Source organism: Felis catus, chromosome F2 (genome assembly GCF_018350175.1).
Source record: "Felis catus isolate Fca126 chromosome F2, F.catus_Fca126_mat1.0, whole genome shotgun sequence".
In the NCBI taxonomy this organism is placed as follows: domain Eukaryota; kingdom Metazoa; phylum Chordata; class Mammalia; order Carnivora; family Felidae; genus Felis; species Felis catus.
Window position 1 is genome coordinate 7295451 of NC_058385.1, and position 19275 is coordinate 7314725.

Sequence of the window (19275 nt, forward strand, 5' to 3'; positions counted from 1 at the left end):
CTCCCCAAAATAACTCGCTCGTGCCTTCCTGAAAATAAACCTCCAATTAATGAGAAAACTTTGGAAAGGAAACAGTTAACAGTAGACTTGCAATCTATTTTTTCCCCTTTTCCTAGGAAATGAAGGAGGTGCATCAGTCAAACCCCCCTGCATACATGCTAAGAATAAGACCTCCTGGTAGAAACACTAATGATATTTATAAGAGAAAAGATAACAGAGAGCTCTTAACTAGGAAATGCTTTCAGCCGCTCTTCCAATTTTCCACTGCTTCATACGAAACCACCCTGAAGCTTAGTGGCTCAAAACAGTAATTGATTACCGTCTTTTACCTTTCAGTGGGTCGATGTGGCTCAGCCAGGTGATTTTAGCTCAGAAACTTTGGTGACTTTAGTCCAATAGTACTTCATTTGCACAGACATCTGAAGCTATGGCTAGCCAGACTTCCAAGATGGGTCACCCGTTCCACCGGTCGATGACACTGGGAGCTCAGCCGGAGTTAGCTTCCTCCGTAAGGCACCTTCCCAGGTGCCTTAGGTTTTCACAACACAACTCCTGGGGTGTAGGAGGGACTGTCCTAAGAGAGTGTCCTAACAGACCCAGATCAGTCTAGACTCAGAAGGCCCAGAATGTCACTTTGCTGCATTATAATGGTCAAGGGCAGCCCAAACTCAAGCAGGGAAAATGGACTCCACCTCTTAGTAGAGAGGTAAAATGGGCATTTGGCAAAAGAGCAAGTGGGTTGGGCGATATTGGTAAGGCCTTTAAATAATGCAGTGAGATCAGACATATTCTGTGTAGATTGCCTATTGTAAATAAACCTGGTATTTATGGAGTGGTGGAGGCATGACTGGAGCCTGGGATGTAAACTGGGAAATCGATGGAGTTTGATAGCTGTGCTTGCATTGTTTAAATTTCGCATGTTTAGTCTGAACCAGCACATGTCCTAACGCAGGCTGGAGAGGACATTTTTGAGTTATATCGATCGTGCCGGGCAGGACTCGGCAAACTTTTATGATAAGGGGCCAGATAATAGGCATCTTAGGCTTTGCAGACCATATGGTCTCTGTTGCAGCTACCCAGCTTTGCTGTTATAGCACCAGAGCACCCATGGAAAATACATAAACTAATGGGCATGGCTGTGTTCCAGTGAAACTAATTATAAAAACAGGTTGTGGGCTGATTTGGCCAGTGGGCAATAATTTGCCAACCCCTGGTCTGGGATCTCTTCAAAGGAAGAATGCTTAGCCTATGGCTTGCCAATGAATAATCACTAAATTTGGTATTAGTTAAGATCTACCAACTGTCAAGTCTGGTTTAGTACTTTGACTCACATGACCCTTAGAGAGCCTTTTGAATATCTGTCACAGTGCTTGAACATAATATGGACACTTCCTACTTGTAAGTCAGCTGGTCAACAACTACTAGTTGAATTCCAGTTGTTGGCATACCGTCAGATCCTGAAGTTCAGGATTTTCTGGTTCAGTTTTATCTATACTGATTGCATTTAACTATGTAAGAATAGCAAATGACAGAACACATGCTTTTCATTGTTAATGTGGAAGCCCCTGTTTACACTTACTTTATTTTGACAAGAAATTTAAATTCATTGTTGGGTTATTTAGAGATCATGGAGTATATCTAGACTGCTTTTAAACATTTCTAACACAAAAGAAAAATAGTCCTCCTAGGATGCAGCGTCCAAGAAAAATTTTCTTTTTTTCTGTAGTAGGATTTCTTCAAGTGGAGGTGACTATTATAGTATCTTTTCCAAATTTAAGCGTTGAGAGCCACTGAAAAGAGAGTAAAATGGGGCAGCCTGAGACAGATGCTCAGCGATGGCTTAGTGCACAGTCAACAATCTTTTTAAAACCTTTCAAAACATTGGTAAATACAAGATAAATATTTAGATTTCAGTTACATGGAGTTTTCTTGCTTCCTTTGGGAGCTTTGAGTTAATAGAAGTGATTTTCTGAAGGGGTTAACAGTATTTTGGGGTATGACTCCTTGAGGTTGGACACACAGCAGCTCTAAGGAGAGAAATAAAAGAGACACTTCGAATATCTGAACTCATGTTCTTTTGACTTTTTGGTAAAAAGTTTCACAATAGAAAATTAGAGAACAAAAACCTTGTAATTGTGACGTGTGATCAGAGATATAAAAGCCATAAACATATTTTTAGCTCTGACAGAAATAAACTTTCACAGGACAGTGGAGTTTTTAGTTTAAATATAGACTCAGATTGTTTCTCTCTGTGATTTTCTACAAATGTTTCTAACTATTTTGTATTGTAGTAGTGAGACATTCTTAGAGAAATTAAATGATCAGATTTTAAAAAGTATGCTCTAGAAAATACTGGAAAGTAGTTAAAATTTTTTCCAGTGGTGGTAAAGACAATCCTGCCCAGAATAATGACAGTTTAAAAATATCACTGCAGAAGACGTTTCATTGCTTACTCCACTTTTAAAGCTCATGTCGTGGTGACCTGGTAATTTCAAAAGGGAAGAATATAGGAGTATTATATAAATCAATGGCTCATTGTTATTTGTCTCTGTTTTAGTAAACAAGATATCCAAGCCGACACGCAAACTCCTCTGTGTCCTCTCCCCATGATAGCATGATACAAAAAGCCCAGGGCGGGCCCAGATGGCAGGGGAAGGAGATAAGGATGAGATAGGAAAGAAGATCTAAAAACAGGAAAAGAGATACTTTAACTTCTTGAATTATGCATCAAAGCACAGGTGGAAAGCCTTCTATAAGAATTAATATCGTGATGAGATTCTCAATGAGATCATAGTTTGAAATGTTCGTGTTTTCTGTTTTCCCACTGAAAATGAACTGAAATTCCTCAAAGCAAACTTGCCACAGGGTGGAAGTCGCAGGGTGCACCCTGGGACTTGTGCCTCTCCTTTGGCATTTTGGTAATGAGGCCTAATTAAATTCCATCTTTATTAACAAATGCAACATTACGCAAAATCTACCTGATGCAAGTTTTGTCAAACTGACTAGAGATGTTCCAGTGGTCTTTGTGGATGGATTAGGGGCCGGGGAGAGTGGCATTATGTATTAAAAGGGAAGATAACCTCTGAGTGGAGGACTTCCTGAGAACTCAGATATTCAGAATGGTGGTGGGTCTTCACCATCTTTTGCAAATGTAATAAATACTCACAAGGCGGGATGTACTTATGGAGGCTTTGAAAGTAACAATAAAGACACCTTTAAATTGGCCTTACAATCCAGGATCGGTTGTGATGAGTCGGGATGCGTGCCCTACGTAGAGTTCTAGGGGACAGGAGGACTCTGTCCTCTGTTTCGCTTGACTACGTGGTATTGAGCTCGCATGGGAGGGTTTCACTGCTTTGGGGTTGATGATGTCGTTTTCTAAAGCGCACCGGATGATGAAATAAATACTATCTCGATTTGTTTTCCCAACCAAGTCTATCGTAGAACAATTGGTAGACCTCTTAAAAAGATATTTTCTGTCGTGCTCTGCTTGTCTCAGCCTTCCTGTGCTTCCAGCATTGCCCTGGCAGAAAGCTCAATGGCCCGTTCAGCTTACACGACTCCTGGTGTTCCTCTGCTTCAAATTTGTCTTTTCTTCAACTTCCCCCTCCCAATTCTGCTAGGCCCTACGTACAATATTTTACTCCTTCCTTGTTGGTTCCTTCCACCCCTTAGGGGTTGGAATTTTTCTTGAAAAAAAACTTTAGCTCCTTTTGCTTTATTTTTAGGTTTTCCGCCTCCTCACCACAATTCTGCTAGAATCGCCAAGCCCATCTTGCCAAGGCTATTCCCTAGTACAGATAGATACTGCCTTAATGCTGGTTGTCAATATGTCTGTCATCAATTACCACCCAAAGGTTGGACGGTGATAAACTCCTAAATCTTCCAGCCAAGCACCTGGTACTAAATGTTTCCAGTTTAACGTTTTTCCCTAAAATGTCTGCTGTCCTACAAAGCTCACTGCTTATTTGCTTTGCGATTAAAATGCTCTATTATTTCTAAGGCTTTTCCACATGCTAGTTTCCAAAAGGGAGTCCATGATTAGCAATTGCTGTAATACTTCTTGATTTCACAAATTATTCATCTCATAACTAAGTAGATTAGGTAGAACTCCTCATTTCCTAATATTAATATGGTTTTCTTCCACAATTTTTCTCATTTCCTTTTTTCTTTGCAGAAGGAGATTGGAAGGTGACTGTTGTCACTGGGGATCTTGAAAATGCTGGTACCACAGCAACAGTATCCCTTTATGTCCACGAGGAGGCGACATGTTCAGGTCCTATTATTTTGGGATCTGGGAAATACCAGCTATTCAACTCTAACAGTGCAGATATATTCAAGGTAAAATTGATATGCTACAACTTGCTTGCTAAGATATATTATGATATACATTCTCTAAGGTGGAATAGACCGTTCTTGTTTTGATTCTGTATTTGCATTACATTTTCTTGGTAGGCATGAAATCTTTTATCCCAAGAGGTAATAGGAGTAGAGGGATAGATAAATGGGTGTAATAACAAGAATATAAGATTTTTTGTTTCTTCACCATTTTTTTTTTACTATAAAGGTAACAAAGTACATGAACTTCAAAAAATTTTTAAAATTAGAGTGGAATACTTTATTCCTAATGTGATCATCAAGCAGTATTTCCGTTGTTGAGTATCTTTTCTAGTCCTTATCCATATCCATGGAATATAATGCTATGATAAAGAAGGAGGTGCAGCCTCATGGTTAAGACATGGTCTGAGGAGGCAAATGGCCAAGATTCAAATGTTGACTTGACCATTTACTGACACGGTGACCTTGACAACTACTGTGTGCCTCAATAACTCTTACCTCAAGGGGTTATCACGAGGCTTAAAATGAATTCATATACGTAACGTGTTTGGGGGCACCTGGGTGGCTCATTTGGTTAAGCGTCCGACTTCAGGTCAGGTCATGATCTCATGGTTCGTGTGTTTGAGCCCCACGTCAGGCACTGTGTTGACAGCTCGGAGCCTGGATCCTGCTTCTGATTCTGTGTCTCCCTCTCTCTCTTCCCGTCCCCGCTCATGCTCTGTCTCTCTCTCTTTCTCAAAAATAAATAAGCATTAAAAAAACTTTTTAAAAGTGTTTAGGGCAGTACCTAAAGGGCTCAATAGATGTTTACTCTTAATATGGTAGCACGAATTCTGTAGCCCCTTATTTATGCAAGGGACTACACAGTCTTCTGAACTATAATCTTTATTAAATATTGACTATATGAAATTTGCCATATGCTATAGTTGTTGCTGTTGTTGGACATTTAAATGGCTTCAAGGTTTTTATTATTATAAATAATGTCATAATGAATATATTTTTTACCTTAGTTTCTTTTTTTTTATCCAACCAAAGCTTTTTATTTCCTTATGACAAATTCTGAGAAATGGGATTACTCTTTTTTTGTAAGATTATTTATTTATTTGAGAGAGAGAGAGTGAGCTTGTGCAGGGTAGGGGCAGAGAGAGAAAGAGAGAGAAGCAGGCTCTGCATTGTCAGTGCAAAACCCAACACAGGGCTTGAACTCACGAACTGTGAGATCATGACCTGAGCCGAGATCAAGAGTCAGATGCTTAACGGACTGAGCCGCCCAGTCCCCTCGAGATGGGATTACTCTTGACCCATTCTGACAAAGTACTGACACTTTGTAAAAGTGTCTAACTTGTATAACACAGTGCCTGGCAAGACACACTAAGCAATTGGTAAATTTTACTTGTTATTGAATAAGTACTACACACCCCAAATCATGGTATTTATTTCTGCCATGCACAGTGCTTAATATCTTTTAGTTAAAAATTTTTAATACCTCTTTCCAAGTTGCAGTATGCGACTGTGGATCTGTGCAAGTTATCTTCATTTCCTACCTTTTTGTTAAAATACCTTTATTGAGATGTAATATACATACCATAACATCCATCCATTTAATGTATACAACTCATGATTTTAGTATATTTATAGAGTTGTGCAGCTATCATCACATTCCCATTTTAGAATATTTTCATCTCCCCCAAAAGAAAGTCCAGGCCCATTAACAGCAACTCTCTAGTCTCTAGCCTTAGGAATTGAGTATCTACCCATTATTATCCAGTATTATATATATATTATTCAGTATTATCCAGTATCTATGCAGTACTCCGTTATATGAATATATAACATTTTATTTGTTCACCCATTGGCTAATAGACACTTGGATTGTTTCTACTTTTAGCGATTAATATGGATAATTATTATGAATAATCTGTGAACACCCATGTATAAATTTTTATATGGATACATGCTGTACAATTGACTCTTGAACAACACTGGTTTCAACTGTGCAGATGCACTTATATGTAGATTTTTTACAGCACAATACTATAAATATACTTCCTTTTCTTTATGATTTTCTTAACATTTTCTTTTCGCTATTGTGAGAATACAGTATATAATGTGTATGACATACAACATATATATTAATCGACCATTTACGGTATCAGTTAAGGCTTCTGTTCAACAGCAGGCTATTGGCGGTTAAGCTTTTGAGGGAGTCAAAAGTTATATGCAGATTTTCTACGGTGTGGGAGGTTGGCACCCTCACCCCTCATTGTTCAAGGATCAACTGAAAATTTCTCTAGGGTGGGTACCTAGGAGTAGAATTGCTGTATCATATGGAAACTCAGTGTTTAACATTTTAAGAAAGTGATAAGCTTTTCCAGAGTGGCTGAACCAATTTTACATTCTCACCAGCAATGTATGAGGGTTCCTATTTTTCCACCTTCCAACAGAAATTTGTTAATTGTCTGTCTTTTGATTCTAGCTATCTTAGTGGATGTGAAGTGGTATCTCGTTGTGGTTTTGATATATATCTCCCTAATGACTAATTATGTTGAGTATCTTTTCATGTGCTTGTTAGGCATTTCTATATCTCCATTGGAGAAATGCCCTTTCAAATACTTAGCTCATTTTAATTGGATTATTTATCTTTTTACTAATGAGTTTAAGAGTTCTTTATATAGTCTGGATATGAAGCTCTTACCACATATATGACATAAATATTTTCTTCCATTTTGTGGGCTATCTTTTATTAACTTTTTTGATGGTATGGATTTGAATTACTTCTGGTGTCCTTTCAATTCAGCCTGACACATTCCTTTTAGTATTTCTTGTAGGGTAGTTCTGCTAATGATGCATTCTCTCAGTTTTTCTTTATCTGGGAATGTCTTAATTTGCATCTAGAATTCCTTGTCAGCAGTTGTTGTTGTTGTTGTTGTTGTTGTTGTTGTTGTTGTTTCTCTCAGCTCTTTGAGTATGTCATCTTACTGCTTTCTGGCCATCATGATTTCTGAGAAGTCAGCTAGTAATTTGATAGAGGATTCCTTGTGTATGATGAGTTGTTTTCTTTTGTGGTTTTCAAGATTCTGTCTTTGTTTTGGCTTTCAGTAGTTTGACTGTGTTGTAGCAGGATGTAGACTGCCTTCCTGTTGTTTTTCACAGCTACCATGGTTGCAAGTTTGCTGGGTTTTAAGGATATTGTAGAGCAGGAGAGAAAAATGGAAGTAGATCAAGTTACAACACATAAACCCTTCTGTTCTTAACAAGGTCCACAGTTTTTATTGAACAAATGCTTTTCAGATTGTTGAAAGTCTTTGATTAATTTCCAGAGTTCTTGAAAATCTGATTTCAATAATTTTTACCATTGCTTTTATGGAGGGCCTTAATACACCATTCCAGAAGTCCTGCACTGTCCCTTTTTAAAGAATCTTTATCATATTTTGTTCTACTTTATTGAAATTTCTATCCCTCTATGAAATAATCTATTTGTGGCTGTGATTTTTATTATCTGCTGAAGATAAGTAGGATCTGTCCCAATGTAAACTTTGAGCCTGTGATGTCATGTGACTAAATCCGTGCAACTTAAGAGCCATCAGCCAAGTGGTGTTAAGACATTGACCATCTCATTTTTTTAAGTTTATGTATTTATTTTGAGAGGAAGGGAGAGAGAGATTGAGAGAGAGAGAGAGAGAATCCAAGCACCTTTTACACTTTCAGCACGGAGCCTAAAGTGGGGCTTAAACTCATGAACTGTGAGATCATGACCCGAGCCGAAATCAAGAGCTGGATGTTCAACCAACTGAGCCACCAGGCACCCCTTGACCATCTCATTATTGTCAGAACAGTGAAAATCTTTTTGTTGTATAACTGGTTCATGTTGTGTTTGGCAACATGGGGCAGCTATAATGTTTCCTTGACCCAATCATAGGTGTTGAAGGAGAATTTAATGGTAGGCGCTACATAGAGTAGAGGATTCGAGCATCAAAGAAGGGCTTGCAAAGTGATGTCAAGCTTTGTAGTAATTTTGGTAGCTACCTTCCATAGACTGTGGAGTCAGCCCTGTAGGAGCACCTGTAATGTCACAGAGAACCAGCCTGAAGGAAATGAGCCATCCTCAAAAAATGACCAAAAACAAAAAACAGAGCACAGTCTGTTATAGCAGGAAGTTTGAAGACAGGAATTTCTAGACCACAGGAACTGGACCTCATTTAGTTGCTAATTCTTGAATCTTACCCGTTGACTGACATAGACTAGATACTTGTGGATGTCTTCTGACAGCATGAAAATTTAATAAGAATGACTTTGCTGAAATTTGTTTAATATTTGCTGCTTTCTCTTGAGGCACTCATTGATTTTCCCTTGTGATCATTTGCACCTTGGAGGCATCATAAAGGTGTCCCATGTATCTTATATGTTAATTATTTACTTATAAACCTGCCTAGAGATTTAACTGAGCTTTTTATTGCATTTTTGCAAGTTGAAACACTAATAGTATTCTGTGTTGCTTGGGTAAGGTTGGTAGCTGAGCCCTTTGCTCCTAGAAAGTGGTTTCCTGCTTCTAGTTTACTGTTGGATGAAGTCAATTAATTTTGTAGATGAATAGAATTAATGTTTATTATGAGCTCATAGGGCACTTACACAATTATTTGAATATCCCTTATGTTCCTCGAATAGAATGCATCATACATTTTTGCCTTTTAAGAATAATTTATATCAGCAGGAATTAGAAGACTTATATTTGAGCTCCAACTCTGACCTTTACTGTCTAAGGAAATATGGATAAACCACTCAACATTTCTAAGCTTTAATTTCCTCCTTTGTAAAATGGGTACAATAATACCTCAGAATGTTATTGTACATATTTAAGGAGTTAAAAATTAAAATGATTTATAGAAACACTTGACTTTATACTCCTAAGGCAGACTCTATGTTCCTGCCCACAAATTGAGGTTGTTTTCCTGATGGGGTGAGATTTAAGAAAAATTTTCAGATGAATGAGGGCAGGAAGGCAGCTCGGCAGATGGTTGGTAGGTGGCTATTGCCGGCATGGGAGGGTCTGCGTAGAAACGTGTCTGGAGGCTGGAGTAGGAGGAAGAAGGAGAGGGAGCCAAGACTAGGTTGGCTCGGCTAGAGTAAGGCAGTGACTATGGAAGTAATAGGAGGGATGTTCGTCTTGGGCCTTTTCAGTGTTGAAAGGTTAGATATTCATGTGGAGCTACAAATTCTTAGGCATTAGCTAAATGGATGCTAGCATGTCATTTTGATTTTGGCACAACTGGGTATGACTTACTTCTTTGTAATTTTCTATTCTTTTCTCTCCTCCTCTTGTCCATTCATCCTCCCTCCCTGTCTACCCTCTTCCTTCCTTCCTTCCTTCCTTCCTTCCTTCCTTCCTTCCTTCCTTCTTAAAATTTTTTTCTTTTTCTTTTATTTTTTATTTTTAATATGAAATGTGTTGTCAAATTAGTTTCCATACAACACCCAGGGCTCATCCCAACAGGTGCCCTCCTCAATGCCCATCACCCACCCACCCTGCCCTCCCACCCCCCCATCAACCCTCAGTTTATTTTCAGTTTTGAAGAGTCTCTTATGGTTTGGTTCTGTCCCTCTCTTTTTTTTTTCTTCCCCTCCCCCATGGTCTTCTGTTAAGTTTCTCAGGATCCACATAAGAGTGAAAACATATGGTATCTGTCTTTCTCTGTATGATACTGAGATACCACCTCACGCCAGTCAGAGTGACTAAAATGAACAAATCAGGAGACTATAGGTGCTGGTGAGGAGGTGGAGACACGGGAACCCTCTTGCACTGTTGGTGGGAATGCAAACTGGTGCAGCCGCTCTGGAAAACAGTGTGGAGGTTCCTCAAAAAATTAGAAATAGATCTACCCTATGACCCAGCAATAGCACTGCTAGGAATTTACCCAAGGGATCCAGGAGTGCTGATGCATAGGGACACTTGTACCCCAATGTTTGTAGTAGCACTTTCAACGATAGCCAAATCATGGAAAGAGCCTTTCTTCCTTCCTTCCTACCTACCTACCTACCTTCCTTCCTTCCTGCCTTCCTGCCTTCCTGCCTTCTTGCCTTCCTCCCTCCCTCCCTCTTTCTTTCTTTCTTTCTTTCTTTCTTTCTTTCTTTCTTTCTTTCTTTCTTTCTTTCTTTCTTTCTTTCTTTCTACTTAAAATCTGGAGTTTGGTAACATTTCACATTGACTCCATTTGGCAGTTTAGGAATTGCAACCTTCAGCCGTGCCGTGCTGACATAATTGGCTTTCCTGTAGACGACAGGTCCTAAAGACAATTTAACTTGATCTTTTTCCTCTGTCAAATAGTTGAAAGTATTTTCTAATGATGTCTACGTTTGGAGCACCAAGTTTTCACATACGAATTCTTATCCAAAAAGGCCAGTAGAGTTGCTTTGCTTAAATAAAGTACAGAAACCAAAACCCCAATACAGAATAATCTACAGAAAGCAGATAACCACTTTTCAGAAGGACCAGATTTTCTCAGAAAAGGCTAAATGTTAAAACAAAAAGACTATTGACCTCAGATAGCAAACATTACATAGTAATTGGAGGATTACCAAAAGAATATGGCGTGGCCTATTCCTTAGAAGCCAAAAACCTTTGTGGATGAAAACTAAAAGGGCCTTAGCTAATGTCTACTCCGAGCTAGATGTCAGCTATTTAGTAAACCTGGACACATGAAAGAAAAGTCCCTTTCTCTGATGCCTCTCTCTTGATCTGGTGAAATTCTCTTCTTCGCAAAGACCAACACATCTGTGGTCTTGATCACAGCCTCTTCCATTTTTTTGTGATTGTATTCCATCAGCCATCCTTATTCTTCCTTGCATCTTCAGAATGACTCTGCTTAATCTTTGCCTTCAATCTATCAATGTGCTTACATCTTCCCTATTATAAAAATAACCTTTAATCTGCTCTTAAATTACTGACCTTTCTCCTCTTCTTTGCACACCTTTTAAAACACTGATTTATCCTTGTAGCTTCACCTCTTTCTCTCCCCATTCTCTCCTGTGGTTTGGGATTTTCACCCATCACTCTATTTAAGACATGTTTTCTAGGATCATCAATGAAGTCCTAATTATCCCTCTCCCCCACTTGTTATCCCGGGTTGCTGGTGAAGGAATTATTGGGCAGGTGGCTGGGTAGTGTCATGATAGGGGTTGGTGCTAGGATCAGATCTCCTAGATTCAAATTCTAGCTTCTTGACCACCTTATCTGTAGGAAGTCATTTAAAATTTTATGGTCTATAAAATGGGCAAAAATAATCGCACCTAAGAGACTTGTGAGGATTATATGAGGTACGTAAAATCAGTATAAGATGTTCAGCACAAAGGAGGGCACATAGAAAACACTCAGAAATTTTGAAATATTTTTATTGTATTTGGAAAGAAATGGACAAAAGGGTTTCAGGAAAGAATAGGTGACTGTTATGAGTGTCTCCCCCCATCTCCTGCCCCACCAAAGATATTGAAATCCTAAGTCTTGGTACCTGTGAATGTAACCTTATTTGGAAATAGGGTCTTTGCAGATATAATTAAGATATAAATTATCATGAGGTGAAGGGCTCACCTTTGATGCAATATGACTGGTGTCTTAAAAAGAGAGGAGCAGAGAGACACAGGGAGAACACCCTGTGATGACAGAAGCAAAGAGTGGAATGGTACAGCTCTAAGTCATAGGATGCCAAGGGCCAATGGCCGCTACTGGAATATAGAGAGGCAAGGAAATACTCTGTTTAGAGTCTCGGAGAGAGCATGACCTTGTCAAAGCCTTGATTTCAGACCCTAGCCTCCATAAGGTGCACTAAGACATTTCTGGTGTTTTAAGCCACCCAGTTTGTGGTGCTTTGCTGCAGCAGCCCTAGAAAACTAAAACAGTGATCAACAGTCAGATGTTTCCGAGGAAGGGAGGGTGAAAACGGAAAGAAGATGATGAATTTGCCAACAAGGAGGAGTGTTTTGGAGGAGAGCTGTTTTACTGATGGTACTGAGAAAGATTACAGGGAGTGAAAAGAGTCTCTCATGGCGTGAAGAGAAATGGTGGCTCTAGATAAAGAGCCACTTTCCTTTTGAGTTTCTTAGATGAAGAACAATGGGTGGTTTGATAGAAGTCACAACAGGATAGAGAATGGGACTCTTAAAAAGCAGAATTGTCCATTTTTGAACTGGAAGAAGATGACAAGAGAGAGGCATCTTTGCATATAAGATTGCAGAGGAACAATGGCGTGTGAGAGTCAGAGCTCTTAAAAGACAAAGGGATCTATCTATCTGTTAGCAAGGATACAGTTGGAGGCATTGGTTGTGTTAAGGAGAAGGACACTACATCATGGTCTTTGATACTAGAAACGAGGATAAGAAATACATATAGTAACATGGGCACCTGGGTGGCTCAGTGGGTTGAGCATCTGACTTCTGCTCAGGTCACGTTCTCGCTGTTCGTGGGTTTGAGCCCCGCCTCAGGCTCTGTGCTGACAGCTCGGAGCCTGGAGCCTGCTTCAGCTTCTGTCTCCCCCTCTCTCTGCCACTCCCCTGCTCACACTCTGTCTGTCTCTCTCTCAAAAATAAACATTAAAATAAATAAATAAATAAATAAATAAATAAATAAATAAATAAATAACAAATAAAATAACAAATACTAAGAAATAAAGTAGGGGCAGCTGGGTGGCTCAGTCGGTTAAGCATTCAACTTGGGCCCAGGTTATGATCTCACGGTTCATGAATTCAAGCCCCACAGCAGGCTCTGCACTGATGGCATAGAGCCTGCTTGGGATTCTCTCTCCCTCTGTCCCTCTCTCCCTCCCTCTCTGCCTCTCTCCCACTTGCACACGCTCTCTCTCTCTCTCTCAAGATATATAAATAAACTTTTAAAAAAGATAGAAATGAAGTATAAGCAGTTTAGTTCTAACACGTGTTTTGAAAATGTGAAGTTGTGCCAACATGATTGATATATTAAGGAAAAATTTGATTCTAATTGGAATTTCACATTTGGTTATTATGCACATTTCATCCACAAGAAACACTAGGTGCATGCGGTAAATTCTACCCAGCCGAACCAGGCCACAAAAGGACTATAAAAACTGCACATATACACTTTAAACACCTACCAGCTTTCTCACCTCACTGTGTGTGGGGTAAGTCACATCTCTCCACATCTGGTGTTAAAAATTGTCTTCCAATTTCTGATAATCCTATTACGTTACTTGACAAAAACTCACAAGCTGCAGTTTTTTCCACCATCTCCTCCGCAAGTAAGCCTGATGTTTGGTGCTACATATATTGCAATATTTATGAATTTCTTAACCATCAGCATTTGTAAAACTTCCTACCATTTTTGTGAGGTGTCTATCCTTTTTTTATGTCACTGACAAAGTTTTTGGTTGTTGGTTCCCAACTTCTTTTCTCCCCATAAATCTTGTGGTTTTTATTATACGATTTTGTGTTATGGTGATTTTTTTTTTTTTAAAGGAAACTGAAGTCATTGCATTTCTTTAATACTGTTGGCTCTGTTACCCATTTGTTCCCTGGAATTTTGAAAAAAAAATTATTTCTTTTTTAAAAATACAGTTACGGGGGTGCCTGCTGGCTCAGTCAGTTGAGTGTCCGGCTTTTGATTTTGGCTCAGGTCATGATCTTGTGGTCGTGGGTTTGAGCCCCATGTCCAGCTCCGTGCTGAGTGTGGAGCCTGCTTAAGATGCTCTCTCTCCCTCTCCTTCTGCCCCTCCCCCACTCGTGTTCATGCAATCTTTCTCAAAAAAATGCAAGTATAATTAATATACAGTGTTATATTAGTTTTAGGTATACAGTATGATTCAACAGTTCTATACATTACTCAGTGCTCATCATGATAAGTGTACTCTTAATTTCCTTCACTATTTCAGCCATCCCCCAACCAACATTTCCTCTGGTAACCACCCGTTTATCCTCTGTATTTAAGGGTCTGGTTTTTTGTCTTTTTTTCCTTGGTTCATATTTTTTTGTTGTTGTTTCTTAAGTTCCACATATGAATGAAATCATATAGTATTTGTATTTCTCTGACTAATTTATTTCACTTAACATTATACCTTCTAGATCCATCCATGTTGTTGCAAATGGCAAGTTGTAATTCACTTTATGGCTGAGTAATATTCCGTTGTTTTGTTCCCTGAAATTTATTATTGAAAAAGTCACAAATTGTATCATGCAGATTAGGCCAATTAGTAAATTGAGTTTATAGCTCAAGTGATTTTCAGGCATAAGACAACAGAGGAAAAAGATCATCATGCTGACATGATTTATTTTGGGGGTATTAAAATTCTTACTGTATGTTGAGTTGCATGAATATGAAGTGATTTGTTTCTTGAATATTTTAATTACCAACATATATACAGGAAACATTCTTCATCTTTTTGGTTGTCATTTAAGGGAGTAAAAGTAAATTATAAGGTTGTTCTTCTCCTGGCTTCACAATATCACGTATACTTAGATATCTATATAGCAGTTTCTATTTTTATCCCCATGGTCTTTTAACATACACAATCTTAGCTTTACAATATTTTGTATATCTCTTTTTTTTTTTAAAGACCTATGGTAGCAAAAATGATTAATGTTTTCCATACAGTTATTTTATTCAGTATTTTTTGGGCTTGATTTTCCCTACATTAGCGAAATCTATAAATAATAAGGTTATTAAAATAAATGCCTTTGCCCATTTTGAGATTATGCTAATTGATTAGAAAAGTTTTTTTTGTGATGGAATTCAGCAAGACCTTGGTGATATTATTTGCTACTGTTATATAAAAATAAAATGATAGGAAGCTATGAAGTGATTAATTTTAATGCTATGTAAATTTGATAACTTTTAATTTTAATTAAAAAAGAAATAAATCTGGGCTTCTGGGTGGCTCAGTCGGTTGAGCGTCCAACTTCGGCTCAGGTCATGATCTCACGGTTCATGAGTTCGAGCCCCGCATCGGGCTCTGTGCTGACAGCTCAGAGCCTGGAGCCTGCTTTGGATTCTGCCTCCCTCTCTCTCTGACCTTCCCCTGTTCATGCTCTGTCTGTCTCTGTCTCAAAAATAAATAAACATTAAAAAAATAATAAATAAATCTCTCACTATCTGAAACAAATTCATTCAAAAACATTAATGGAGACATTCGTTCCCAAATACCATGCCAAAAATGTTTAGTTTCTCTTTAAAATTTATAGATATTTGTAATATATCTACATATTTATAATTAAAGTGGGTTTTGAGGCACCTGGGTGGCTCAGCTGGTTAAGCGTCTGATTCTTAATGTTGGCTCAGATCATGATCTTGTGTTAGTAAGATCGAGCCCCACATTGGGCTGTGTGCTGAGTCTGGAGCCTGCTTGGGATTCTCTCTCCCCTCTTTCTTTCTGCCCCTCCCCTACTTGTGCGCATGCTCTCTCTCTCTCTCAAAATAAATAAACTTTAAAAAATAAAGTGGGTTTCTTATAAACAGTATATAGTCAAGTCTTGCTTTTTTACTCTCTCTGATAATCTCTGTCATTTAGCTATGTTTAGACCATTTATATTTAAAGGATAATTTCTGTAATTGGAATAAAATATGCCATTTTGCCAATTGTCTTCTATTTCTTACCCTTCCTTCCTTCCTTCCTTCCTTCCTTCCTTCCTTCCTTCCTTCCTCTTTCTGCCTTCTCTGGATTTAATTGAACTTTGAAAGTAAATCAGTTTTAACTCCTCTATTGATATTATTTATACTTCTTTTTTTTAAATCTAAGTTAACATAATGTAGTAGATATTATTTATACTTCATTTTTTTATTTTTCTGTCTTTCTTTTATCAACTTAGCAGTTGTCCCATGGCTTACAAATACCCATTTTAAAATAACCTGAGTCTCCCTTCAAATAATATACCACTTCATGTAGAAAGTAAGGATTTTATAACAGAATTGTCCTAATTTCTACCTCCTGTTTCTTGTACCATTACTATCATAGATTTTACTTTTACATATGTATAAATATACAACATATAATTACTGATTTTGCTTTAAACATAAATAGTTACTTTTTAGAGAATGAAAATGAGAAAAAAGAACTTTTTATTTTACCTTTATTCTTTTCTGACATTATTTCTCTGTGTAGATCAAAGCTTCTGGCTTTTCATAATCTGAAGAATTCCCTTCAACACTGCCTGCTATGTAGGCTTATTAAACAAAGAATTCCCTCAGTTTTTGTTCCTCTGAAAAAGTCTTTGTTTCTCCTTCATTTTAAAATGATGTTTTCACTGGGTATAGATTTCTTCATTACCAGGGTTTTTTCTTTAAGTACTTTTAGTACCTCTTTAGTACTCCATTGCTTTTTTGCTTGTGTATATTATGACAAAAAGTCTGCTGTAATTCTTATCCTTTCTGCTGTTCATGTGTCTTTTTTTCTCTGACTACCTTCAAGATTTTGTCTCTTTTGGTTTACATCACTTTGAATATAATGTGCCTGCTGGTGGTGGTGGTGGTGGTGGTGGTGGTGGTGGTGTGTGTGTGTGTTAGTATTTATCCTCCCTGGTGAGCTTTTTGGATCTATGGTTTGGTTTCTATATCTAGTTTTGAAAAGTTTTGACTATTACCTATTTCAAATATTTCTCAGGCCCTGTTCTGCTTCTTCTCCTTCTGGGATTCCAATTGTTAAACTGTAAGACTGTTAGTTTGATATTGTCCTACAGCTATTGGGTTCTCTGTTCTATTTTTTTCCCATTTTTTTCTTTGTGTTTATATCACCTTATCTAAAAATTCATTGATTCTTTCCTATGCCATGTTGAATCTACTGATGAAGCTGTCAAAAACTTTGTTTTCATGTCTATAACTATGTTTTTGATTTCTAGAATTTGCTTTAGCTCTTTCTTATAGTTTCTAATTGTTCTATCTAATCTTGTATATTGTCTGCATCTTCTATTAGAGACTTAATATATTTATCATAATTACATTAAATTATTTGTCTGATAGTTTCAATGTCTGTGTCATATCTGGGTCTGGTTTTGATTATTGCTTAGTCTTTTTGGATTGTGGTTTTCCTGTCATTTTACATGCCTTGTAATTTTTTTGTTGGAAGCTACATATATTGTATAGAATAGAAGATGCTGGGGCCAGTATTGTTCATGCTTAGAGATAAGCATACCTTCCTACGTTCAGCATTTAGTGTAAGAGTATGTGCTAATATAATCAATAGTTGGGCTGAGATTAAAGACTTTTGTTGCTATGGTTATACTTAGTGTATTATAGTCTTCATATTCCTTTAATAACACCTGTGTTTAGGATGTACCCTAATTTGTCAGAGAGTTTTTCTCAATGTTTCTTTCCCAAATGTTACATTTGTTAATGTGGTGATGAGAGGGTGGGAGAGAGGTATGTATGTTCTCTGATATTCTGATTAAGCCTCAGTCTTGGCTGGGCATTATGAACATGGGTCTGGGGTTATGACCTTCACAAGTGTTCCCACTCTTCTCCGGATGTAGTGAGTCTATTGCATATTCCTCCTCCTCCCCCAGGGCCAGAGGTTTGTTTACTTCATGTTTCTTGGCCCAAGCTGCAGTGGGTTTCCACCCGTGTCCTCAGGTGACTGTTTTTGTTCCTTTTCCTTCTGCAGATTATATTTTCTGTTCCAAAGGAGAGATAGGAAAAATAGGTCTGGGCAGAGTTTCAGCAGTGACTGCTGTTTCCCCTTCTAGCCATACCAGGAGGGATTCTTTCTTAAAATTCTACCTAATCTTTCCTGTAAATGCCTGGTGGGGTTGCTAGAGGAATAGTCTGTAAGTAGGTTCAAACTTTTGTGATAGTTCACACCTAGCCCTTGGCAATTTGTTGAAAATTTCTAGGTGAATTATTGTATTGACTTATATGAGATTTGTTGGCATCTGCCCCAGATAAGCAAATATTTGGGTCCTATGTCTCCCTGCAACCCCCCCACCTCTCTCTCTCTCTCTCTAATTTTGGGTTAGTTTTCTATCCTGGATCCTAGTTCTCTGAAAAGGTCATTAATTTACAGCTTACCCAGTTTTTTTTTTCTGTTGTAAAGGTGAGAATGACCCCATTTCTTCCAATTCTCTACATCTCTAAGCTCAAACTACATGTGTTTATGTGTGTGTATATGTACACACATATTTGTACACATATATACATCTATCTATCTGTCTAGATCTATAGATTTATTTATTTCCTATTTATAAGATTGGTTTTTAGATAGTCATCAATGAAGAGCTAAAAATTCTATATAAAAATTTAAAATGTATAAAGGCTCAATAACCAGCTGGGCAAAAAGATATTACTCAGAAACATTAAGTCTATATACTCCATCTTCTATGAGAAGAGAATAAATATCCTAGACTGTAATAAAAGAAATTAAAGTAATATTTAAGAAAGCACTTCTGAATAATAAAGGTAGAATAGCCTTGGAATAATATTTATTATGTTTTCTTCTCTGACAGTATTAAACAACAGCTGGGACTTTTTTAGTATGTCCTAATTTAGATGAAACCAACCTATCATCAGTAAGGGAATCTAATTTTTGAATTTCAAATAGACTGCTTAATCATGATATTCAATAGAAAGTATTAGACATTAAGAATATAGGCATTTTACATTTGCAGCAACATGGATGGAACTGGAAGGTATTAATGCTGAGTGAAGAAAGTCAGTCAGAGAAGGACAGATATCATATGTTTTCATGCCTCTGTGGATCTTGAGAAACTTAAAAGAAGGCCTTAGGGGAAGGGAAGGGGAAAAATGGTTACAAACAGACAGGGAGGGAGGCAAACCACAAGAGACTTTTAAATACAGAGAACAAACAGGGTGGAAGGGGGTGGGGGAGAGGGGAAAATGGGTGATGGGCATTGAGGAGGGCACTTGATGGGATGAACACTGGGTGTTGTATGTAAGCCAATTTGACAATAAATTATATTGAAAGATTGTAAATCAAT

At 37.8% G+C, this 19275-nt stretch overlaps 1 protein-coding gene across 1 annotated transcript in view; it reads left to right on the forward strand.

Annotated features, from left to right (window-relative positions):
* RP1 (RP1 axonemal microtubule associated) overlaps positions 1–19275 on the forward strand; it is a 261683-nt gene that overhangs the window by 215273 nt on the left and 27135 nt on the right. The window contains 1 exon segment of the mRNA XM_045049704.1: positions 4178–4341. Coding sequence (XP_044905639.1) covers positions 4178–4341 — 164 coding nt within the window.